Source organism: Scyliorhinus torazame, chromosome 10, assembly GCF_047496885.1.
Source record: "Scyliorhinus torazame isolate Kashiwa2021f chromosome 10, sScyTor2.1, whole genome shotgun sequence".
Lineage (NCBI taxonomy): Eukaryota > Metazoa > Chordata > Chondrichthyes > Carcharhiniformes > Scyliorhinidae > Scyliorhinus > Scyliorhinus torazame.
Window position 1 is genome coordinate 242,486,708 of NC_092716.1, and position 25,494 is coordinate 242,512,201.

The 25,494-nt window shown below is 42.0% G+C and overlaps 1 protein-coding gene across 1 annotated transcript in view; it reads left to right on the forward strand.

The window, feature by feature from the left end:
* The window catches only part of LOC140384685 (very-long-chain 3-oxoacyl-CoA reductase-A-like), a 228,265-nt gene extending 203,146 nt beyond the window's left edge, over positions 1–25,119 (forward strand). The window contains exons 7-11 of the mRNA XM_072466618.1: positions 177–211; positions 5,026–5,107; positions 12,987–13,052; positions 18,115–18,264; positions 21,334–25,119. Coding sequence (XP_072322719.1) covers positions 177–211; positions 5,026–5,107; positions 12,987–13,052; positions 18,115–18,264; positions 21,334–21,447 — 447 coding nt within the window. The 3' untranslated portion in view covers positions 21,448–25,119. The remainder of the gene's footprint in view (positions 1–176; positions 212–5,025; positions 5,108–12,986; positions 13,053–18,114; positions 18,265–21,333) is intronic.
* The last annotated feature ends 375 nt before the right edge of the window (positions 25,120–25,494 follow it).

Below are 25,494 nucleotides of genomic sequence, written 5' to 3' on the forward strand. Positions count from 1 at the left end.
CTAAAAGAAAATACTTTACTTCAGCTGCAGACTCATGTGAAGGCCAGTCATATTTTGATTTTATTTCTTTTGTTAAGTTGTGAATAACAAAATCCAAGAGTTTCATGCAGAACGTAATTCTCCGATGAGGTTTGCAGAATTATTTTCCTGATATTTCACTTATTTTTTTCCTCCAGATGACTAGGATGGTGTTGCCTGCTATGGTGAACCGGTGAGTCACTCAACTCATTATTATTTATAGGGGAGAATCCTTCCTTCAAGAATTCATTTAGAATGACTAATGAACCTTGTCTCTCTGTTTAAATGATTGAGTAACAATATATGTATCATAGCAGAGAATGACTCATCGGCTCAAAGATGTCTTCCCTTTTTTGATATTGCGGCTATTTCTCTCTGTAGCTTAACACAAAAAAAAACATTGAGTCATCAGTCTAGCGCAACCTAGTTTTCTTCATGGATTTTGACATTTAAAGGCTGCCATTTCAGTATTTCCCTGGGATAACCTCACCAGCCATAAACACCAGTGAAATAAGTGAATGCATTTTTATACATCGGTCACTTAAGAATGAAGCCTTCGACAGCACGGTAGCATTGGGATTTGCACAATTGCTTCACAGCTCCAGGGTCCCAGGTTCGATTCCCGGCTTGGGTCACTGCTTGTGCGGAGTCTGCACGTTCTCCCCGTGTGTGCGTGGGTTTCTTCCGGGTGCTCCGGTTTCCTCCCACAGTCCAAAGATGTGCAGGTTAGGCCATGCTAAATTGTCCTTCGTGTCCAAAATTGCCCTTAGTGTTTGTGGGGGGGGGGTTGTGTAGGGTGCTTTTTCCAAGAGCCGGTGCAGACTCGATGGGCCGAATGGCCTCCTTCTGCACTGTAAATTCTATGACCCGATCCCCGACCCGAGTCACTGTCCATGTGGAGTTTGCACGTTCTCCCCGTGTCTGCGTGGGCCTCACTGCCACAACCCAAAGATGTGCAGGGTAGGTGGATTGGCCAAACTAAATTGCCCCTTAATTGGGGGGGGAAAAATAAATGGGTGCTCTAAATTTATTAAAAAAAGATGAAGTCTTGGCCAACTGCATAAGCAGCAATAAATGGCTGAACTCCAAAGAGTCCGCAACAAAAACAAAACTCCAGATTTATTCCACGTCTGAGAGCCACGAAACTCATTGGGTCGCACATAAATTTCAATTATAAATACCTATTATAGGTGGAATTGGCTGAAATATTTCACTGTTCTACATTGTGTCCGAGTGCACTTTTAACATGCGTAATTGAAACAGCTTGAGACCTCCCCATATTTATGTTCCCCATAATGTAATTCAAAACCTGTCTTGCATTCATCAGCCTGGTGGGGTCAAACATAAAAGGGTAAAAATTGATTGTGGGCCATTTTTAAGTCCATAACTGATGCTGAACCCACTCACCAACTGGAAGACTCAAAACCCACCTGTAAATGAACATCTGAATCGTTTGAATAATTTGGGTGAGCTACTAGTGCCTGACATTCTTTCTGAGATAGTTTGTGTATTGTCAGCATTCAAATTTGAGCTGCCTGCCTCTATCAGTGGCCTTCCGAAAGGTGTCAGGAGGATAGGAAGGCTGAGGAAAATGGGAGACAGTCACAACCTTAGACGCTGTGGAACAAGGGATTCTGCATCAAGTTTTTTAAACTATGTTCTTTTCCGCTTGCCCTTTTAGTGGCTTCCTAGCCCACCCCACCCTAGGAAAACCAGCCCACTCTTCTCAGGGAAGCACAAGTTCAGAAAGGAGCCTTAAATATAAATTGTTAATCCATACAAAACAGCCAGTGTTACAGCTGTCAAAAGCTGTACTTGTGTGTTGGAGGCCAGTATAATTACTGCTCTGCAATAATGTCCAGGAAACTGTTGCCGGAGACTCCCATGTTATTTTAGAAAGCCATTGCTGATGTAAACCAATAATATAGCAACTCTACCACTACTAGTAAATAAGGTTCATAAAGACAGTCTTTTATAGTTCTCTTGATGTCATATGTTCTACGGATGTAAAACCTAAGTTAATTTACCCAGTAATGCTATACACCACATTGTAGCTCAATTAAAAAGTATGTGTAGTCATTAAAATGTATCATTTTAGCCTTGTTTTAATTCTGCTGCTTGTATGATCTGGAGTAATAACTTCCTCAATCAACCCAATCCCCCATTTATATTATCAATACTTTTAACTACAATCTTAGTACAAAACTTATTATAAAATACCTTGTAAGGAGCTGTAAAGGGAAGGAAGGAGACTTTAACCCTACTTAACCTGAATCGTGTTTTTATCGATCTAATGTAAAATCTTAGCAAAGTGCAAATTTTGAGGTGAGAACCGTAATGTTTCCTTAGAAATTAAATGATATGCCTACTACTCTTGCTCAGTTCAAATTGGTTGACTGGATTTCGTTTTCTGCAAAGTTTATAGATTATTTGGAGCATTCACATTTTAACTACAGTATGAACTTACCTGGTTGAGGATAGAGACAGGAAAGGAATAACGCACTCCTGGGGTGTGAGATTTCAGAAATAGTTTAACTGTTGTCAGTAATGCACCAGCCTCACCAAGTCTAGAAATTATCCAGAACAATGAAACTAGTGCTTTGCACTGTGTATTAACTGGTCCTTGGGTATACGAAAATCGGCAAGTGCATTCCATTCCATAAGCCACTGTGTCACAGAAGGTGATGTTAAATGTGTACTGCTCTCTTTCCAACTACTTGGATCCTTGAACGGTGAAAAAGCCATCTTCTATCCACAGATATCTGCAGTTTAAACTCATGATCGTTTACCAACATAGGCACCTAATACATTTGAGATTCTCCTTCAAATGTTTTGTCAGGAGTAAGACCTTGTCTGTCCGCATGCATACCTGTGTTTGTTAGAACTCTTAACTGAGGCGTTTGTGGAAAATAAATACTTTTTAGGAACACATAGGAGCATTATTGGATTGGATTGGATTGGATTTGTTTATTGTCACGTGTACCGAGGTACAGTGAAAAGTATTTTTCTGCGAGCAGCTCAACAGATCATTAAGTACATGAGAAGAAAAGGGAATAAAGGAAAATACATAATAGGGCAACACAACATATACCATTTCCTTACAGCTACATTAGAGGGTCTTGCGTTTATTAAGGTGAGGTAAGTTTTTAAAAAGTTATGTTCTTAAAGTTACAAAGCCAATGTCACAGTGGACAGAGCAAACCCTTCATCCATCTCACTACTTACCCCCAAAACGAATTCACATTTAAATTGAATGCAATTCATGGTCTGCACAAGAGAGACACACGACATCCGAGCTGACAAGAAAAGGCATTGCACCTCATCTTGGGCTTGATCTGATTCGCAGACATTAAATGGCGCTCATCACTATTTAACATAAGTAGAAAATGAGCTCTTGTCCCATGCAAGAAATAATTCCACGCCAATTCAAGTATACTAAAAGTCCGATTCAAAAGCTCGGGTCAGAAAAGTTAATCCCATGGGCTCTGAAGTGACATTTAAGATCCTGGTGAAGAGGCTGGTCATTTGTGACACGGGCATAACCCCATATGGAAGGAAGGAAGCTGAGTATTTCAGCATGCTCACTATCGGGCAGACTGACTGAAGACAATGGCATGTAGTTTGTAAGTACTTTCACAATGTGAATGGTGCATAAGGGGAAAACATGGACCTGTATCTCACAGGGTCAGGAAGGCTACTAGATATACTACAGAAGTTTAAAGATTGTAATGAAACTTTTAAGACTTATTTTTGGCCTTGAGAGGGGGAGTGAGTGATTGATGTGGAAATAGACATATGCACCAACACAGGATCATCGATTAAGCCTCTTGTATTGCCATTTGTTTTCTTTTCATCACTTTGGATTCTCTGCGCAGTCTTAAATCTGTAATAGAAGGTCAACGTAGCTTTAAATGCACCTGTGTTCCTTTTAAAGCAACGTTCCTATCACTTGTAACCTAGAAAATAGCATTTTCGTTATGGCCGCAAACTCTCAGATGAGAAATGAAATGAAATGAAAATGAATGAATGAAATGAAATGAAAATCGCTTATTGTCACAAGTAGGCTTCAAATGAAGTTACTGTGAAAAGCCCCTCGTCGCCACATTCCGGCGCCTGTTTGGGGAGGCTGTTACAGGAATCGAACCGTGCTGCTGACCTGCCTTGGTCTGCTTTCAAAGCCAGCGATTTAGCCCTGTGTGCTAAACAGATGATCAAACAAGCGTAGAGCAACTATCTTCAAAACCTTCTCGAGTACTCAGACTATTTTACTAAAGTCATTTCACTTCAAGTCTCAAATATGGGCACAGAATTATACATCTTCACCATTATCCAGACCATCATAAACTACAGACCAGCATGCCTGCAGTTTGTGCTGTTTCAGCACTAGACAAGATGTCACCATGCTGCCATTGACAAGTATCCTGAAACTATTTTCTGAACATGTATCATGATTTTCTTTTACTTGAGCATAAATCTATTTCCTCTAGTGTAAATCTACATTCATTTCTCCTGAGAAATATTTTATGAACCTTTACTCCACGAAGTTGTGGTCCATTTGTGCAAGAGACAGTTGGATTATCTCTATGTTCACCTCATTTTGTCTAGCAGTGCAGTGTCCTTTTTTTCATTAGCTTTGCTCTCAAGTCAGGTCGTATGTAGGCAGTTAAGGTTCACCCGTCACAATTTCAAAGTGGTGTGAGATGGCTTGTTGAGAATCACAGGTCCTTGGCTTTAGCGCACTGAGGATATTGCAGCTACCTTTACTTTGCTACACACTGAAAACAACTTTGCCATCAACATGAAGGTAGCTGTAAAACTATATATTTACAATATGCACATGAAATGATAAATCATTTAAGAGGAACTCTTTCAGAGTTCCAGTGTTAGCAACTTAGGTGTTAGACTTTCTCTAATTCCCAATATCCAGACTGATACATTTATAGTTTAGATATTAAGTATAATAATCTTGCACCTTAATTCCAGTGGTGTGCATATTTATTTTAAAAGGTCAAAAGGCATCATCCTGAATGTGTCATCTGCGAGTGCTTTGTATCCTGTACCCTTACTGACTCTCTACTCTGCCACCAAGGTGAGACTTAGCTTATTCTTACAATGTTCCTTTCTTGTGTTTTGAGTTAGCACACATGATGTGAAAGACTGGTCTACGTTAATTTGTATTTGTAACTTCTCATGGTATTTTATGTTTTGTTTCTTTACACTCTCTCTCCCTATAGTTAGAATTTTACTTTGCCCAATAAGATGAAATAGTATGAACAGGATATTGCTCTTAAATCACAGCAACAAACCTAGTTAAAGAGCTCCTTGTGTGTTTCCTGCTGGTTGGTTGTAAGCAGGATCGGAATTTGAATTTCGGAATTTGAAATACAGAAGGATGCAAACGTATACATAGAATGTCCAAAACCATTGTTACATGACGTTAAATTATATTATTCAAATTGGTGCCCCCATTTTGGTGATGTTGTATTAAGCAATTAATTTATGCAGTTCGGAAGGAGACTATTTGGCCCATCGAGTCTGCACTGTCCCGTGGAAAGGCCCCCTGCCTAGGCCCAATCCCCTGCCCTATTCCTGCAACCCCATCCCAAGGGCAATTTAGCATGACCAATATACCTAACCTGCACATCTTTGGACTGTGGGAGGAAACCGGAGCACCCGGAGGAAACCCACACAGACACGGGGAGAACGTGCACACTCCACACTGACAGTCACCCGAGGTCGGAATTGAACCCGGGTCCCTGGCGCTGTGAAGCAGCAGTGCTAATCAGTGTGCCACCATGCCGCCTAGATCAGTTATAGAACAAAGAACAAAGAAAAGGAACAGGCCTTTCGGCCCTCCAAGCCCGCGCCGACCATGCTGCCCGACTAAACTACAATCTTCTACACTTCCTGGGTTCGTATCCCTCTATTCCCATCCTATTCATGTATTTGTCAAGATGCCCCTTAAATGTCACTATCGTCCCTGCTTCCATCACCTCCTCCGGCAGCGAATTCCAGGCACCCACTACCCTCTGTGTAAAAAGCTTGCTTCGTACATCTACTCTAAACCTTGCCCCTCGCACTTTAAACCTATGCCCCCTAGTAATTGACCCATCTACCCCGGGGAAAAGCCTTTGACTATCCACTCTGTCTATGCCCCTCATAATTTTGTAGACCTCTATCAGGTCGCTCCTCAACCTCCTTCGTTCCAGTGAGAACAAACCGAGTTTATTCAACCGCTCCTCATAGCTAATGCCCTCCTTACCAGGTAACATCCTGGTAAATCTCTTCTGCACCCTCTCTAAAGCCTCCACATTCTTCTGGTAGTGTGGCGACCAGAATTGAACACCATACTCCAAGTGTGGCCTAACTCAGGTTCTATACAGCTGCAACATGACTTGCCAATTCTTATATAATTTGGCATGAATTGCAAAAGTGACCAAGTACATCTGGTTGATGAGGTGGAAGTATTCATAGTCTTGCAGTGGGGTTAAAGCGTCAAACATATTACAGCAAAGTAGTTGGAGGTAAAGTGCATCGGGACGATTGGGAGTAGAATGTTTTCACCTGGTACCAAAAATTGGGCCTGATGAAAAATTGTTTTCCCACTGCCAACTGGTGCACTTTGCCTTTATGGTATTTACAGATGCAAATGTTGATGGGAGTCTAGAAAAATTATACATTCTGCCATACCCCTGTAACATGACCGGTGACATGATTTTGTTGGCAGAGGCCCAGTCACTACATCTCAATGTTGGGAGAAGAACAGGCTTTTTAGCTCGATCAGATTTATATTTGCTCATGATAAGTCAAGTTCACTTTATTTGAACCAAGATACATTTGCTGAAGCTCTGCCAAATAACACTATAATTTGAGAATTTTGGCTTGCCTCCACTTTTAAGTCTCAGTGCTACACTTTGCAGCCTAAAAAGCAGATATAGTTTGGTATTTTTGATGGCTTGTCTGAGTTATAACTGTTAAATTGTCAAATACGATATTATGAATTAAGTGCAAACCCAATAATATTTGTTCAGCTATGAATACAAACAATAAAGAATTGAGATGTATCATGATATCCCAAACAGAAAGTTCCTGGCTGGGAAGTCTGCCTCGTGGCAGATAGTCAAAGGAGCCATCCTTGGCGCACACAATCATGTGTTTTTCTCATAGCTCCTTCAGAATAGAATTACTAAACAGTCATTGCCTGTTCACCCGGTATGGTTTCGTCGTCAAGGATGCGATAAGACAGCTGAACATGAGATGGTATAATAGCTGGTTAAAGCTAGTGTTAGCGGGGAAACTAGATTGACATGTGACCACCTGTTTGGTAAACTCTTGGGAGAATGAAAAAAAATTACTAGCTTGCCAGAAGTGTTAATTTTCAACAACTTCTAGTTACAGTTGCTCGGGTCTTGCCAAAGTTTTTCATCTTGCACTCATCAGGACAAATGCAAGGATGCCAAATTTCAAATGATCACAATAATTTACCCTACAGAAGAGTGCTGATTGGTTAGCAAATCGACTCTGATTGGCTGAGGCGTCGGCAATCAGTCTGTCTTTTCAGCAATATCATTTATTTCTACTTACCGGTCAGGAAAGGGGAATGATTAGGATATCGTTATTAGTTATTTCTGCAAAGGGCGGCGCAGTGGTTACCACAGCTGCCTCACGGCGCCGAGGATCTGGGTTCGATCCCGGCCCTGGGTCACTGTCCATGTGGAGTTTGCGCATTCGCCCCGTGTCTGCGTGGGTCTCACCGCCACAACCCAAAGATGTGCAGTGTGGGTGGATTGGCCACGCTAAATTGCCCTTTAATTGGGGGGGAAAATTTTTTTTTTAGGAATAAGTTATTTACGCATAAACAAGTTAAAATTGAACATTTCCTTGTCTGGTGAGTAAAATTTCGTGATGATGTTTGTCTCTCCTGCTTCAGACAACTTTACCACTTCACTGAATTTGTATTCCCAACATGTAATTCATATTGCATTATCTTTTTTAGCATGAGTAATTCAGACGCAGGTGTCTCATATGTATGAAACTCTTTATTTTGCTGGAGTTGCCAGGACTTTGTAGGATTATGCCTCTGAGAACATTACATGTCTGCTGGTGTGTAGGAGGGATATCCAGTCCTGGTGCTCCTTGCAATCACGACTGTGTGAGGCAGATTGATCTTTCCTCTGTCATTTCTCTATGTTTGTATGTGACAGAGTGCTACATTGGCATTTCCCTATATCCAAAATATTATCGCCCGTTGCTTCCTCTAAATTTACTTTGCAGTGATTGTCTTTCATTTATTGCATCATGAGTCATTTCTGCCTTGCTAACCATTTCAGCGCTTTAGAAGCTGTTATTCCATGCAGTGGGAATGCCTGTTTCATTGACTGATCCCAACGTATGAGGTCAACTATTTTTCCAGATTGTAATGTATGTAGTAAAATATTCCCTCAAGCAGATTAAAATCAGCCCTAGGCAGCAACTGGAAAAAGGTTAGGTGGGATTACTGGTTTATGGGGATGGGGTGGGGGCTTTGGCATAGGTAGGGTGCTCTTTCAGAGGGTCGGTGTAGACTCGATGGGCTGAATGGCTTCCTGCTGCCCTATAGGGATTCTGTGATTCTACTTGGTTCTTCAGTTGAAGCTTTAAGATGAGCAGTATTTCAAGAAAAGGGAATTTTTAAAATTAGAGGCAAATGCAAAATTCCATAGCCTTGAGAAAGAGAAAAGGTTAGGCCAAAAGTGATCTCCCCCTCTATGATTCTACTTGAAGAACCAAGTAGAATCATAGAATCCCTATAGGGCAGAAGGAGGCCATTTGGCTCATCGAGTCTAACCGACCCTCTGAAAGAGCACCGACCTATGCCTACGCCCCCAAATAAAGGATATATAGGCTTTCTCTAACTTTAAATACTGAACTAAGCAATCTTTAGCATTTCTGGAGTAAAGTGTCGTATTTAGCAGCAATGTCATCCTCACATCATTAAACTTTGAATCGGGACAGTGAGCGCCAGCTGTTTTTATCTCCCTTCTTCAGTCCAAGGATGCTGAAGCCGTTTGTCCCATTCCCACCCATTTGAGATCGGCTAACTCAATGAAGATCAGCAATCAAACCTGTCTCATGTTATCAGCACATGCAGTTGCACATCACACACCCAAACATTCATTCCGAGGGGTATAGAGAGAACGATTATGCAAAGATGGTCAATGGGGCAATTGTGAATTTTTAATTGCTCTCCTGCGTTATAATTCTCAGAATCCTTTTCTATTGCTCCCGGTAAAACCCTTTCAATTTGAGACAATTTGAAGAAAACAGAAAATGCTGGAAAAACTAAGGTTGGGTTGCACCTCTGGAGAGAGAAACAGGGTTTTGAGTCCAATATGATTTCTTCAGAACTTGAGAAAACTTAGTTTTGTCTTAAATGCACAAATTGACCAACGGTTGGTCTGCATTTTCATAGCATGCATTAAGTGAGTATTGTAATGCCAGAATCAGTTATATTTATAAAAAATTAATATAGTACAACCTTCAAAGGAACTTTATATTCGTGCTTTTGGATGAAATCTGACACTGAGCCACATGGCAAAATTAGGACAGGTAACTGAGGTCTTGGTCAGAGAGGTGGTCTTTCAAGAGCATATGGAAGACGGCCGAGAATATTAAGGAGGAAATTTCAGAGCCTTGATAGCTGACTTCATGGTTGCCAGGAGTAAGGGGAAAGGAAATCTGGGATGCACAATAGGCCAGAATTAAAGGGATGTATAGTCCTCGTAGCGTGGTAGGAGGTTACAAAAATAGGAGGGGTGAAACCATAGAAGGATTTGAACGCAATAATGGGGATTTCAAATTGGAGGCATTGCCAGTCTGGGACCTACTGTATGTCAGTGAGGAAAGGGGCAGTGGGTGAACAGAACTTGAGGGAAGCGGCAGAGACTTGAATGAGCTCAAGTTTATGGAGGGTGGAATCTGGTGGCCAGGCAGTAGGACATTGGAATATTCAAGTTGGGGGGCAACAAAAGCATTGGTGAGTATTTCAGATGGATGGAGACGGGTAACATTACAAAGGCGGGATAAGGCAGTCTCAGTTATAGAGAATTTGGAAATGGGCACGCGAGGCTTTCAAAAAAAGATATATTTAATTGGAAAATGTTTCAAAGCATAGGCAGTATGCCACTCTGAATCCCCAAGGATTTAACAGTGCAGGAAAGGGGAAAATAAGCCATAAGCTTTGGACAATTTATGCATATATACCTTTTGGTGTTATGCCGTGGATACTTCAATGGTATATTTTATTTTTAAAATGACTGCATTTCCTAATTAACTAGATCCATGCCGGTTGGTGAGTGTTCACAGACTCAGTTCGCAGTCAACACTACTTCACACACCAGTGCCCCAGCTATCCCCATTAAGAGATGTTTCAATACCCATCACCTGTTTAACAATGTGGCCATTAAACCTGAACAATGTAATTAATAATATGTTCAATTACAAAAGGAATATCAGCGATAGATGATTTTCAATTGTTTTCTTTTGTTTTTTTAATTCTTCTGCCTCTGACTTGTTGGATTTGGAGTGCTGTCTTGAATGCAGAATCAATCAACTTTTATTTCATAACAGACATCCCCTAACATAATCAGCAAGGGAACCAGCTTTAAGGAAATTAGTGTTTGGCTTAATCCTGTCAAAACCAATTCTGTAATTTGTAATAAAAGCAAAATACCGTGAATACTGGAGATCTGAAATACAAACCGATGGTGCGATTTTACGGGCGCATCTCGCTTAAGCGAGAACACGACGCGGATGTTAGATCACAGGAGAGACGAAAATCGGGAACCACGCCAGGCGCCAATCAGTTTGCCATCTAACCAGCCCACTCCCGTTGGCAAAATCAGGATCCCGCCGTGGCACAAGTGGCACATTGGATCCAAAATTGGTTGAAAGGTAGGAAGCAGAGGGTGACGGTAGAGGAATGTTTCTATAACTGGAAGTCTACTTCCAGTGGGGTTCCACATGGCTCGGTGCTGGAGCCCTTGCTGTTTGTGCTGTATATGAATGATTTGGACTTAAAGGGGGTATGATCCAAGAAGTTCATGGGTGACATGAAAATCGGTAGGACGGTAAATAGTGAGGAGAACAGCCGCAGACTGCAGGAGGATATCAATGGATTGGTCAGGTGGGCAGAGCTGTGGCAAATGGAATTCAACCCGGAAAAGTGTGAGGTAATGCACTTGGGGAGGGCTAACAAGGCAAAGGATTACACATTGACTGATAGGACCCTGGAAAGTACTGAAAGTCAGAGGGGTCTTGGAGTGCATATCCACAGATCCCTGAAGGTGACTGGGTCGGTGGATAAGGTGGTTAAGAAGGCATATGGGATACTTGCCTCTATTAATCGAGGCACAGAATACAAGAGTCGGGAGGTCATGCAAAAACTATATAAAATGTGAGTTGTGCCACAGGTGGAGTACTGCACGCACTTCTGGTCACCACATTGTAGGAAGGATGTGATTGCACTGGAGATGACATTTACCAGGATTCTGCCTGGGCTGAAGGGTCTGAGTATGAGGAAGGATTGGGAAAGGCGGAGGCTGTTTTCCTTGGAGCAGGGAAGGTTGAGAGGGGATCTGATAGTTCCATAAGTTTGTGAGGGGCATAAATTGAGTGGATAGGGAGGAGCTTATTCCATGCAGTGAGGGTGGTTGAGAAGGGGGTCAATAACCAGGGGACATAGATTCAAGGTAACAGGTGCCAGGCTAAGAGGGGAGTTGTGGAGGATGGGGGGAGTCTGGAACACTGCCTAAAAGAGGGTGGTTGAGTCAGAAACGCTTGTAACATTAAATATTTAAATATTCACTTGCATTGCCATAACCTCCAGTACCAGGACACCAGAGATAATTCCACTACGTTTCTTTGAAATAGTGCAATGGGAATCTTTTCCACCCGCCTGAGAGAGAAGATTGGACCTTCGGTCAACCTGAGGCAACAGCACAGCATTCCCTCACTGAAGGGTCACTATAGATTTCTGTGCTATAATCTGGGATTTTAACCCAGTTAAGTGAATTAAACCAACTTGTAAAATTGACTGGAGTTTGTGATTATTTCCTTTCTAGTGCTTGTCCTCAAAATTACCTGCTTTATTAAACTTACTTTCATAACTACTTACACTGCCTGTTGTGTGTAAAGCAAACCCTCCATGCATTGGGCAACTACTGTTCCTCCCCTACTCCTGTCACGAAAAATACATCTACGTTTGCTGAGCCCTGGTTCAAACTAAGGCCAATTAAAATCCGGTAGTAAACACCATGAAATTACAAGTTTTAATTTGCCTTGGGCATGAACAGTAAGACTTGGCTATTATTTTGAAGCCCAAAGGTAGATTTTGTGAATTCAGTGTCCTGACACCGGGCATTTCACATCAGGATCACATTCTGCCAATTTAGGTGCACGGATTCATGAGCCCCGCACTTAATTCCATCCAGGACATAAAGCCATGCAGGACCCACCGGCTCTCTGCCTGAATTTGAGCTCCTGGTGGGCGAGGTTCTGCATCAGCATTGGTATTGGCGTTATAGTTGGCTCTGAATCCGAGTTGCTGTGTCAGCCTCTACTTTTACATGCGTGTTATAGTCTGGAGGTATGGATAGTGATGGCAGAGGCTCCAATGTCTTTCCATCACATGGCTGACCAGCAATCTCTCCTGCCCTTATCCCCTGCCATTGGCGTGCGTTGATGCGATTTGCAGGTTGATACTCAACCTGTTTGGCCACATTATAAATGCACTTCCCTGGCCATCTTGTCTTGGGGCGGGACTCAATCCTGGAACTTCTGGGCCAAGAGCACTGATACCACCGACTAGTGTGCCTCAAGACCCCCTGCCGCATCAGGATTACAACCACCAAAAATTCGCCCTATAGAATGCTTATGGTATAACCTCTCTATTCACTCTCCAAACTTAATTTCTGTTTTGTTTCCTACAGGCTTTTGTGGATTTATTTTCGCAAGCACTGCATGTTGAGTACCAGAGCAAGGGAATCATTGTCCAGGTAAGTAGAGCTTGGAGAAGTATCCTTGTTGCTGTATGGTTGCTATGGGAACTGCTGCTGTCATGGTAACTACAGTAAATCATATTCGCATAGCTAGCAGTGTGACGCAAGCTGGAGGGTGAAAGCAGAAGGATAACGTTGAATGTTGGTGAGGAAAAGAGACTGCTGATCATTTAAAAAAAACAAAAATTAGAAAAGGCATTGTAAATTGCAAGTGCGTTATTTTCTTTCACAAGCATCGGTGTGCTTACGGTTAAGTAAATTTTCCTGAATACTTCAGCACTTCCCCTGATTAAATAATGAAATTATGCTCAATCTCAATCTGCTTTTGTGGCAAAACTTGCAAATCAAGTGCTTCATTGAAAGTGCAGAAGTCTGGGTGATGAATCGTTCTTGCGACAGTATAGCACACACCATCCAATTCATAGCTGCATAAGAAATCTTGCAGGCAACATCCAAGTATTTTAGAAAACCCGTCTACTATTGCTGAAGCCACACAATGAAGTAACGCACTTGTTGCATATCGATTTTAAATTGCCTTTCACAATCTTAATAAGACCGTAAGGAATAGGAACAGGAATAGGCTGTTCGGCCCCTCGAGCCTGCTCCGCCATTCAGTAGTATCTTGGATGATCCGACATTCCTCATGTCCACTTTCCTGCCCTTTCCCCGTAATCCTTGATATCCTTCCCTATCTATCTCAGCCTTAAATATATACACAGCGACTCTGCCCCCACAGTTCTCTGTGGCAAAGAGTCCAAAGACACTCAACCGTCAGAAGAAATTCCTCTTAAAATAGCATCCCTTTATTCTGAGACTATGCCCTCTGGTCCGAGACTGTCGCATGAGGGGAATTTACCCTGTCAAGCCCCTTAAGAATCCTGTATGTTTCAATGAGATCACCTCTCATTCTACATTCCAATGAGCAGAGTCACAACCTGTATAACCTTTGCTCATAAGACAATCCCTCCATACCGGGGATCATCCTAGTGAACCTTCTCTGAACTGTTTCCAATAAAATAATATCTTTCCTTCAATAAGGGGACCAAAACTGCTCTCAGTGCTCCAGATGTGGCCTCACCAGTATCTTGTACAGTTGCAGCAAGCTTCCCGACTCTTATACTCCAACTCAATCGAAATAAGGGCCAACATTCCATTAGCTTTCCTGATTACCTGCTGCATCTGTGTACTAGCTATCTGTATTCCGTGCACAAGTACCCCCCCACCAAGTTCCTTTGTGTCGCAGCTTTCTGCAGTTTTTCTCCATTGAAAGAATACTCTTTTGTTTTGTTCTTCTTTCCAAAGTGAACAGCTTCACCTTTTCCCACATTGTACTCCATTTGCCAGCTTTTTAGCCCATTTACTTAACCTATCAATATCTCTTTGCAAACTGTCTGTATCCCTCTTGCAACTTGCCTTTCCACCAATCTTTCGGTCGCCTGCAAATTTGGCTACATTGCATTTGCTTCCTTCCTCCGTGTCATTAATATGCATTCTTATGGTTGTTTACAGTATTTTACTGTTGGCAGCGCAGAAAGGAATAAAATTCCTTGAAATTAGTCAAAGTTAACCAACTGGTAAAACATCGTCGACATTATCTGGGACTTACTTGACTCCTGCCAGTCATCCAGTTAGTAATGGGGTTATTCCACTGTTACCTGTAACAGACTGACTGTTTAAAACCCAGTCACGTGTTTTAATCGGCTAACAAATAGTTTCCCAAGTTTAAAAGTCAACTAGTATTTAACCTCATTTGGAGAGGCGGGATAGGCGGTATGTATGAGAAATGGAAAAATATCCCAGTGGTGCATTTTGGAATGCTTTAGAAGTTGTCGCTGAGCCACATCATTGTGGTGGCAGATTATAGAGAATTTATTCAAGACCTTACTGTGCTACTTGACCTTCGTGCTTGATGCTGACACTGGATACCCAAAATAGAAATCATTCTGTTCCTTAGTACTTCTGTTCCTACATTGAGCACAAAATATTTCTTTAATAAACTATGGTATTTGGACAATTAAAATGCCATTTTAAAAATTCTTATTACAGTAGTACTTTTTGGAATTGACATCGCTCTTGTCTATTCTCTACCCAATTGAGATGGTGCAAAAATTAGCACACAAATTAGTGAGGTAGTGAGATTTAGATGACAAATAACAAATCAGGCATATTAAAAGTGAGGATTAATCACAGTATATTAACTTGCACCTGCTCAGATACGCAAAGGTATCAAAAGACACGATGCAGCATTCGTTAACTCTTCATTAAACTATATCTGGACCAGTGTCCATAATGTAAAGTTTATCTGGCAGGTTTTGTCCAACCACCTTTATGCACTCAAAGCAACAGTTAGTCAGCATAAACAGTGTCTGTCTGCTCTAGAAACTGACAATCCACCCCTTTTGTTCTCTTCTCCCCTGTCCACACCATCTCAGACATCCTCTCATTGTATATGCTGATTAATTTGAAATCTCAAGGAATAATGGCGACAGTGGACCAGCAAACAGTGGTTAGCACTGCTGCCTCACAGCAGCCAGGGACACTGGTTCAATTCTTCCCCCTCCCCATGTCTGCGTGGGTTGCGTCCGGCTGCTCTGGTTTCCTTCCACAGCCCACAAATGTGCAGGGTAGGTGGATTGGCCATGCTAACTTGCCCCTAGGTGTCCGAGCGTTGGGTGGGGTTGCGGGCGATTGGGCTCAGGTGGGGTGCTCTTTCAGAAGGTGGGTGCAGACTCGATGGGCCGAATGGCCTCCTGCTGCACTGTAGGGATTCTATTCGAGATGTCATGATTTCGGAACCCACCATGGCAATCTGCAAAATTTGGATTTGCAGAAGATGTGGTTTTATGAAGAGTGTCTTTTGACTTTTGCATATCTGAGCAGGTGCAAGTTAAAATACGATTATTAATCTTCACCTGATTGTAATCTGACAATTTGCATTATGGAACTGTAACAATAACCAAGGAACTTGCTAGATTATCATAAAAGCCCGACTGGTTCACTAATGTCATTCAAGTAAAGGGACCTGACAGCCCGATGTGGCCGTACAAACATGAACAGAGAGCAGAAGTAGGCCGTTCAGCCCATCCAGCCTGCTCTGCCATTCAATAAGATCGTGGCTGATCTGATTGTAACCTTAAACCTGCATCCCACCTACCACTGATAACCTGTCAGCCCCCTTACTTCCCAAGAATCTCTCCACCTCGGCCATAAAAATATTCACAGATTCTGCTTCCACAACCTTTCCGGGAAGAGAGTTCCAAAGAGACACGACCCTCTGAGAGAGAACTTTTCACCTCCCTTCCAATTTGAATTTTTTAAACAGTGACCCCTAGTTTTGGTTCTAGATTCTCCCACAAAAGGAAACATCCTCTCCACGTCTACCTGGTCAATACCATCGGGATCAATCAAGTTGCCTTACTCTTACTCTCCTAAACTCCAGAATGTCCAAATTACCTAACAGCACGTCTTTCGAAACTTGTGGGAGGAAACCGGAGTACCCGGAGGAAACCCACGCAGACACTGGGAGAACGTGCAGACTCTGCACAGACAGTGACCCAGCGGGGAATCAAAACTGGGACCCTGGTGTTGTGAAGCAACAGTGCTAACCCCTGTGCTACCTTGCTGCCCTGTTAGTCTGGTAAACCTTCTCTGAACTGCCTCTAACACATTTACATATTTCATTCAATAGGGTAACCAATACTGTACACTCTACTCCAAATGTGGTCTCACTAGTGTCCTGTGCAACTGAAATAGAACCTCCCTACTTTTGTATTCAATTCCCCTCACAATACATAACATTCCATTAGCTTTCCTAAATACTTGCCGCACCTGCATTCTACCCTTTTATGATCATGCACCAGGCAGCCTATGGTCCAACCTACGTAGAGCCATTGTCCCTGAACATCTTTGTTCAGTCTCTCCTAGCTCACACCTATCACCCTCTCTCTAGCAGTATAAAATCCATCCCATTGCTCCCTCTTGTCAGCTCTGAAGAAGAGACCCACAAACTCGAAACGTCAACTCTGTTCCTCTCACCGATGATGCTGCCAGACCTGCTGAGTTTATCCCACATTTTGTTTCTGTTTTTATTATTAAAATATCAGCTTGTTTGTTCATAATTTATGAAGGGCCAGACTGTTTTCAGTCTGGATACTCGCCTTGTGCTGTTTGTGCCATCTAGTGGTCAATATTTAAATCTCCCTTTCCTGACGACTTTTTCCATGCAGTCTTTTATGTTAAATTAGTAGTGCTTAAACTGAATGGTTTTGAAGCAGACCAGTCCTCAAATTGATGTGCCTCAAACTGCAGCATATATTTGATTTGAGCCAATTTATAATATAATAATAATAATCTTTATTGTCACAAGTAGGCTTACAGTCGGATGTGGTTTAGCACAGTGGGCTAAACAGCTGGCTTGTAATGCAGAACAAGACCAGTAGCGTGGGTTAAATTCCCCTACTGGCCTCCCTGAACAGGCGCCGGAATGTGGCGACTAGGGGCTTTTCACGGTAACTTCATTGAAGCCTACTTGTGACAATAAGCTATTATTATATTTAAGTTACTGTGAAAAGCCCCTAGTTGCCACATTCCGGCGCCTGTACACAGAGGGAGAATTCAGAATGTCCAATTCACCTAACAGCACGTCTTTCGGGACTTGTGGGAGGAAACCGGAGCACCCGGAGGAAACCCACGCAGACACGGGGAGAACGTGCAGACTCCGCACAGACGGTGATCCAAGCCAGGAATCGAACCTGGGACCCGGGCGCTAACCACTGTGCCACCGTGCCGCCCACATTCTGATTTGATGCACAGTCTGAAATATCAAATTGCAAATATCTTTCCTGTCCTGGCTTCATCGGAATTTGAAAAAACTTGCTGCAGTTGTGAGGTCATAAAAAGTTGTTACCTTTTGGATTTGGGATGGTGCACTATTTAAAATCAAGTCGTAAAATAGCAACAAAGGACAAACGTGTGAGACAGTTGTGTTGTTTGCACAACAGCTGATTTGTTTCTCAGTAGTAATGTCACTGTGTTGTATTATTTGTGCTTGCTCTTGCAGAGTGTGCTGCCATTCTTTGTGGCTACGAAAATGTCTAAGATCCGAAAGCCAACGCTGGCCAAACCAAGTCCAGAGACCTATGTGAAAGCGGCTTTAAATACAGTTGGTCTTCAGATGCAAACCAATGGCTATCTGCCACATGCTGTAATGGTAAGAATGGAAGTTTCCTCTCATCGGTTATTTACCAGTTTGTTAAAATCCCTCTGATGGTGGATTTCGGTCCTGCCATCCAAAGAGTCGTGGGGAACACGTCCCCGCCCACTCCAGCAGCCCCTGTGCCACGTTATGCACTGGCGGACTTTTATCAGCATAAGGCGGAAGTTAGTTCCTCACTCGGGAGGAGCCCCCGCCTTGGAGAGCAGCCAGCCAATCAGATTGGTTGGCAGCAGCGCTGCAGTGGCTGGAAGGGAGCCGGAGGGCAGGTAAGGGGCAGGCATCCCAGGGCAAGGAGGGTAGAGAACATCTGGGCGTCGGGGGATGCGAGGGTGGGCGAACCACCATGCGAACATCTCATCCCAGAAACCCTGAGCTCTAATTATGCGGCACCTTGAAAGACTTTTGGAACTCCAAATATGCTATATCTGCAGGTACCCCTTTTACCACCCTGCTTGTTCTGTGTTCTAATAAATTTGTCATTAACTATTTCCCTTTCACAAAACCATGTTGACTCTGCCTCCTTGTATTATAATTTTCTAACTGTCCTGTGTGCCACTCTTTAAAAAAATATTCATTCATGGAATATGGGCGGCCCTGGTTAGGCTAGCACTTTGAGGCATAGCCTCAAAATAAGGGGAAGCAACTTTATGATTGAACTTAGGAGGAACTTCTTCACCCAAAGGGTTGTGAATCTATGGAATTCCCTGCCCAGTGAAGCAGTTGTGGCTCCTTCATTAAATGTTTTCAAGATAAAGATAGTTTTTTTGAAGAATAAAGGGTTATGGTGTTCGGGCGGGAAAGTGGAGCTGAGTCCACAAAAGATCAGCCATGATCTCATTGAATGGTGGAGCAGGCTCGAAGGGACAGATGGACTACTCCTGCTCCTAGTTCTTATGTTCTTATTGCCTAATTATCCCTGAGAAGGTGGTAGTAGCGACGGAGTTCCGGGATTTTGATCCAGCGGCAGTGAAGGGATGGCGATATATTTCCAGGTCAGAATGGTGAGATGGCTGGAGGGAAATTTCCAGGCGACGGTGTTCCCATGTATGTTCTGCCCACGTCTAGATAGTAGCAGTTGTGGGTTTGAATGGTGCTGTCAGAGGATTCTTGCCGAGTCCCTGCAGTGCATCTTGTAGATGGTACACACTGCTGCTACTGTGCATTGGAGATGAAGAGTGTGCCATCACGCAGGCTACTTTGTCCTGAATGGTGTTGAACTTCTTGAGTGCTGTTGGAGCTGCACTCATCCAGACAAGGAGAGAATATTCCATCAGACTCCTGACTTAGGCCTTGTGGATGGTGGATTAGCTTTGGGGAGTCACTCGAGGCAGGATTCCTGGCCCCTGGTCTGCTGTTGTAGTAACACTATTTATATGGTAGTCCAGTTCAATTTCTGGTCAATGGTAATCCCCAGGATGTTGATAGAGGGGGATTCAGTGATAGTAATGCTATTGAATATCCAGGGTTAGACTCTCTCTTGTTAGAAATGGTCATCGCCTGGCATTTGTATGGCATGAATGTTACTTTCCGATTGTCAGCCCAAGCCTGGATATTGTACAGATCTTGCTGCATTTGGACAGGGACTGCTTCAGTATCTCAATGGTGCTGAACATCATGCCGTCATCAGCGAACAACCCCACTTCTGACCTTATGATGGAAGGAAGGTCATTCATAAAGTAGCTGAAGGTGTTTGGGCCTAGGGCACCACTCTGAGGAACTCCTGCAGTGAGGACTGGGATGATTGACCTCCAACAACTGCAACCATCTTTTTTTGTGCCGGGTATCGCTCCAACCAGTGTAGAGTTTTCCCCCTGATTCCCATTGGCTCCAGTTTTACTAGGACTACTTGATGCCGTACTCCGTCAAATGCTGCCTTGATGTCGAGAGCAGGCACTCTCACCTCTGGAGTTCAGCCCTTTTATCCATGTTTGAGCCAAGGCTGTAATGAGGTCAGGAGCTTTGTGACCCTGGTGGAACCCAAACTGAGTCAGTGAGCAGGTTATTACTAAACAAGTGCTACTAGATAGCACTGTTGATGACCCCTTCCATCATTTTGCTAATGAGGGTGTCATTGAGGGTGTCAGTTGGCCGTGGTGAATTTGTCCTGTTTTTTTGTATGCAGCTCATGTCATATGCCAGTGTTGTAGCTGTGCTGGACAATCTTGGCTTGGGGTGCGGCAAGTTCTGGAGTCCAAATCTTCAGTACTATTGCCGGGATATTATCAGGACCAAAGCCTTTGCAGTATCCAGTGCCTTTAGCCATTTCTTCATATCATGTGGAGTGAATCGAATTGGCTGACGTCTGAGATGCTGGAGGAGATGTCAGGAGGAGGCTAAAATGGATCGTCCACTCGGCACGTATGGCCGAAGATTGTTGCAAATGTTTCAGCCATATAATTTGCACTGGTGATCTGGGCTCCCCCATCATTGCGAATGGGGACATTTGTGGAGGCACCTCCTCCAGTGAGTTTAATTATCCACCACCATTCACAACTGAAGCAGAGCGTAGATCTGATCCATTGTTTATAGCATTGTTTAGCTCTGTCTTTAGCTGCTTCTGCTGTTTGGCAAGCAGTCCTGCCAAGCTTCACCAGGTTGGCACCTCATTTTTCAGTAGAAACTCGGCATTTAAGTTTAATTCCAACATCAATATCTGTGCTTCTCATTTGTATATATAAATGTATGCCAGAGTCTATTTATTATCATTTGGAGTTCATAATTTTTTGTATTTTGCCATTATTGTAAAAAAACCTGTTGTACTTTCACAATGGACAAAACATCACACTGAATATACATTTAAACAAAATCAAGTAGACGCTTTGAAATAAAAGCAAAATACTGCAGATTGCTGGAAATCTGAAATAAAATCTATGTGCTGGAAATGTTCAGCAGATCTGACAGCATCCGTGGAGAGGGAAACCGAGTTAACATTTCAGGCCCGTCGGCTTGGAAACCCCCAGCTTGACGGCTCAGATTTTTGACTTTTATTTGGAAAAGCTTTGTGATAAAAATAAATATCAGCAATTAAAATGCATGTTAATATTCTAATGAATATCCTTTTAGGGTTGGATTACGACATCGCTAATGCCAATCTCTGTGGTCATTAAGCAGTCCATGAAGATGAATCAGGGTTTGCGTGCTCGCTACTTTAAGAGGCTGAAGGATAAAGGGGATTGACCCGGATATGCCCGCTGATCAACAAAACAAGCTCAAGGGAAAATGTGATTCTTTATCATGTAAAGCGAGACCATTCTTAACATTTTTGGTGGTCATAAACTAAGATTCACTTTTTCTTCTAATAAGGACCAGGTTGGGAGATCGATAACAAATTTTGTTTTGCATTGGCTGCCATGTTAATAATAAAACTAATTGCCTCTGGGGTTCACCGGTGTGTTAATATTCTTACTTTTGGTAAAGCTCCAGTAAGAGTGTCTTTGGCTCACTAACATTATACTGATTTAGAGCTGGCAAAGTTGGCGCTGATTTTAAACTATACCTGCAGCGTACTTGCAACATTAACTTTGCGGCTGACGAGATAAAATTATGATTCAAAACTATGTTTTGAAGGCTTTGACTTTTATTTTTCCTCTTAATCTTCACGGTTTAGAAATCAGATGCTTAGAAAGGCACCTGTTTAAGATTCCGCAAGAAATGCTCAGCTAGACAAATGATTGATTTGTTTTGGACTATCTTTGAGTACTGAAGAGGGTAAAATAATGCGGATATGAGAATAGGGCATTAGCTTCTAAATTCCCTTTCCTAAAATGAAATTGAGAGCAAATGTAAATGGCTACCTTTGAAATGAAATGAAAATCGCTTATTGTCACAAGTAGGCTTCAAATGAAGTTACTGTGAAAAGCCCCTAGTCGCCACATTCCGGCGCCTGTTCGGGCAGGCTGATGTGGGAATTGAATTGTGCTGCTGGCTTGCCTTGGTCTGCTTTAAAAGCGAGCTATTTAGCCCTGTGCTAAACCAGCCCCTGCTCCTTACAGATCAGACGGACACAACTCAATTGACTTCCAAAAAAATTAAAACCATGGCAGATTCAAGTCGATAAAAGATGGGGTCGTTCAAAACATCAAATGTATTTTTGCAAGTATAGTTGGAAGCGGTCACCATAAACCTAAACTTGATCTGACAAGTTCGGTTTTACAGAATAGCATTGATGCGTGATAATCCCAAGACAAAGTTTTCGTCCTGTTTTTCGACACCTTGGAATGTGCAGAAGATCATTTAAGCCGGCAATGTTTGCAATATGTTATACGCATTTTGCTCCACTTTTTTGCTCAAAAAATGTAGTTAACACCTAATGTACTGCTTCCTCTATTTATATATTGGGAGTTAGATGCTCATGATACATGATGGGGGAAGCACAAATCACAATGTTTTGTGCACAAGCTGCCTATGAGTTCCCACCCATTCATTCTTAATGGGTCGGGGTTGCACATTACATACTGGCAACATGTGCTGCGTACCAAAGCAGAAAGAATTTTACCCCATTATCATGTTATTTTATTGTAAGAGTCTGTTTGCTGCGGAGTCAAAACTGTACAGAACCAACTTGAATATGTGTACAGCCCTCCAATGACTTGATTCTTTTAGGCCCATTTTACATTATTCAGAGATGGTCACAAACATCTGTTCAGATTATTTTCAGGTTAGCAGTGCTTTAGATTTCACAGCCAATATAGCCCAGTGTACAACACTAGTACTGGCAGCCACTCACTGAAGTGACCAATATTAGATGTGTGCATTGATCCAAGTATGCATGAAAGTGGCTTTTTAAAAATATTAGATTTTAAAATGTGTCACTAAATCAGAAGCTGATTTATGGCAGTCAGCACCAACTCCAGTGATAGCTTTGTAGCAGCATCAAGCTGTTTTTACAACAGTTATATGAATATGGATGTTTGCACATTCAGCTTAAATAGAATGGAGTTAGGTGATAAAATCACAAAATACAAATTATTGCTATTTGATCAAAATGCCAGCAGGAATCATTCAGGATCACTTTATCTCTGTAGTTTCAGTTGCTGGCAGTGAAAGTAAAATCACATGTATTTCTGATTTACTTGCTACTGAGTGCGATTGAACAGCCACCTTCATACATATGGGGAACACAGCTTAAAGAAGCCTTTATACGTTGAGCATGTACTGATTCTGTGTTTGGGTTCTACCTGTGCACAGAGCTTAGTTGTCTGGACTCGCCAGCTTCATTTGCAATCGACATTCCAAAGGTAATGGTTACAGATTGCGTTGCTTTGGGTTTGAATTTCAGGAAAACCACTTTCCAACTGGCTGTCAAATTTTGTAACCTGCCAGCGAAGCACCAGTTATTAATTGTGTTGCCAGTTTCCAAAGAGCTGCTGCTCATTTGAACCAAATTGATCTGGAATGATTAAAAATAAATGGGGGATTGGTGGTGGTGGGGGGGGGGCTGAAATTTGTAGCCACTGAAAAAAGACTGCCCTGGCGCATGGCAAAGCTGTTGCTGAAATTATTTGTTTAAACCAGCATAATGCCACTTTGAAGCTGATTTCTTATTTTGCATGCCTTTATTTACTGTCTATATTAAAGTCCAAAGTTCTGTACGATTAAAATTGAAGATCCTGATTTTCTGCAGTAAAGTGTTGAATACTTAGGCTACGTTATTTTTCAGGCGCTAATGGCTGCAGTATCAGTTTTCCTGCTTGTATAAGAGACTAAGGATCCATTTATACCGTATGTTTATGTCAGTTTTGCAACATCACCAGACGTGTATTGTAAATTGGGCATGAAGATCTGAATGACTACAAAACAAGACTGCTTCACTCTGGCATCGCTGTGTCATAACCCTAGACTAATGCTATATTTATAAGCACAGCAGCAAAGTTCCAGCTTTCGTGTAAATTGACTCTAAAATAGCGTAGTTTTAATGTTTAACAGTGATTCATTTGTGTGTTTTGCTTTCCATGCCAAATGTTGGAAGCATTTGGATTATGGAGCTACTGCTTATCTACCGCGCTCTCTCTCCTCATCCCCACATAGTGAAACCACCACATTTAATGTCAGCAACGCTATTTAGAATTTACCAATGGAATGGATGGAACTTATTTTTTTTATTTGGGTACATTTTAATACTGGAATATTTATCAGTATGTGAATGCATTCACAAGTCAAGGTAAATTTAAGGGAAAATGAATGACAAACACTATAAAATGATTTATGTAGACCTTCATTAGGGTGTGATATCGCCCTCAACCTTCTGCTGCCCGTCTGCCTATTTGTAGTCCATGAGCAGAAAATAGTCTTGTCATATTATCGCATCTCCTTTCATTTGAGTGATGTTTATTACCCAATTTTTGGGGATTAGGGGGCTCTGATTTTAAAATAGAATACAATATGCTACTACTACTCGTAAACCTGAATCATAAAGTTAGTTTTTTTTCTATGTAACTGATAATCCTATTTTGAATTTACCCTATATTAGATTATTACAAGCATACAGTGTATAACGGGGGATTGTTATGGTTTGTTTTCTGAGGCGCAAAAACATTTCAAGAAATTCTGGTGGCATTGAAAGTTCGGGATATTTTTGAAAATACACTACCGATACAATGGTGCTGAACTGGTTAAGTAAGAAGCTTGTGTCCTGATTTGATTTATATGCAAATTTGGTGAGCTGAATGAGTGTAGGATTGTGTGTTTCTTTGTTGGTGTTATAAAGGTGCAAGAGAAAAGTTTGAAATGAATTGTTTGTCCACTCAAGTTGTGTGTTAACTAGTATTGCAGAACCTGATTGCTGTCACCAACCAGAAGTGTTTCTGCTCAGTAGATGTGGCTAAGAAATAAAACTGCTAATTTGTGAAATTCTGCTTTTGGAATTGATTATTATGTCTGTGCACAAGTTGCCGACACGCTGATTCATTTAATGTGAAACGCTCAACTATTAAATCAATAAACTGACAGCAGAGAATTAATTTACCATAGGATGGTCTAATGTTCTAGCATAGGTTTAAATTGCTTGTAATTTTGCTCCCTACAGTATTACAATATGAAGCTATGGGACATAATCACTGACATAGGTGCAGATATTCAACGTCAATACCATAGGAAGCTTCTTGTCCATAGAATAAGTGATTTATTTGCATATGGATGTACTCAAAAAAACAACTCCACGACGGCCAAGATTAATTTTAAAACTGTTGCTGTACTGCAACACAAACTATGCGTCATGTAAGCAAA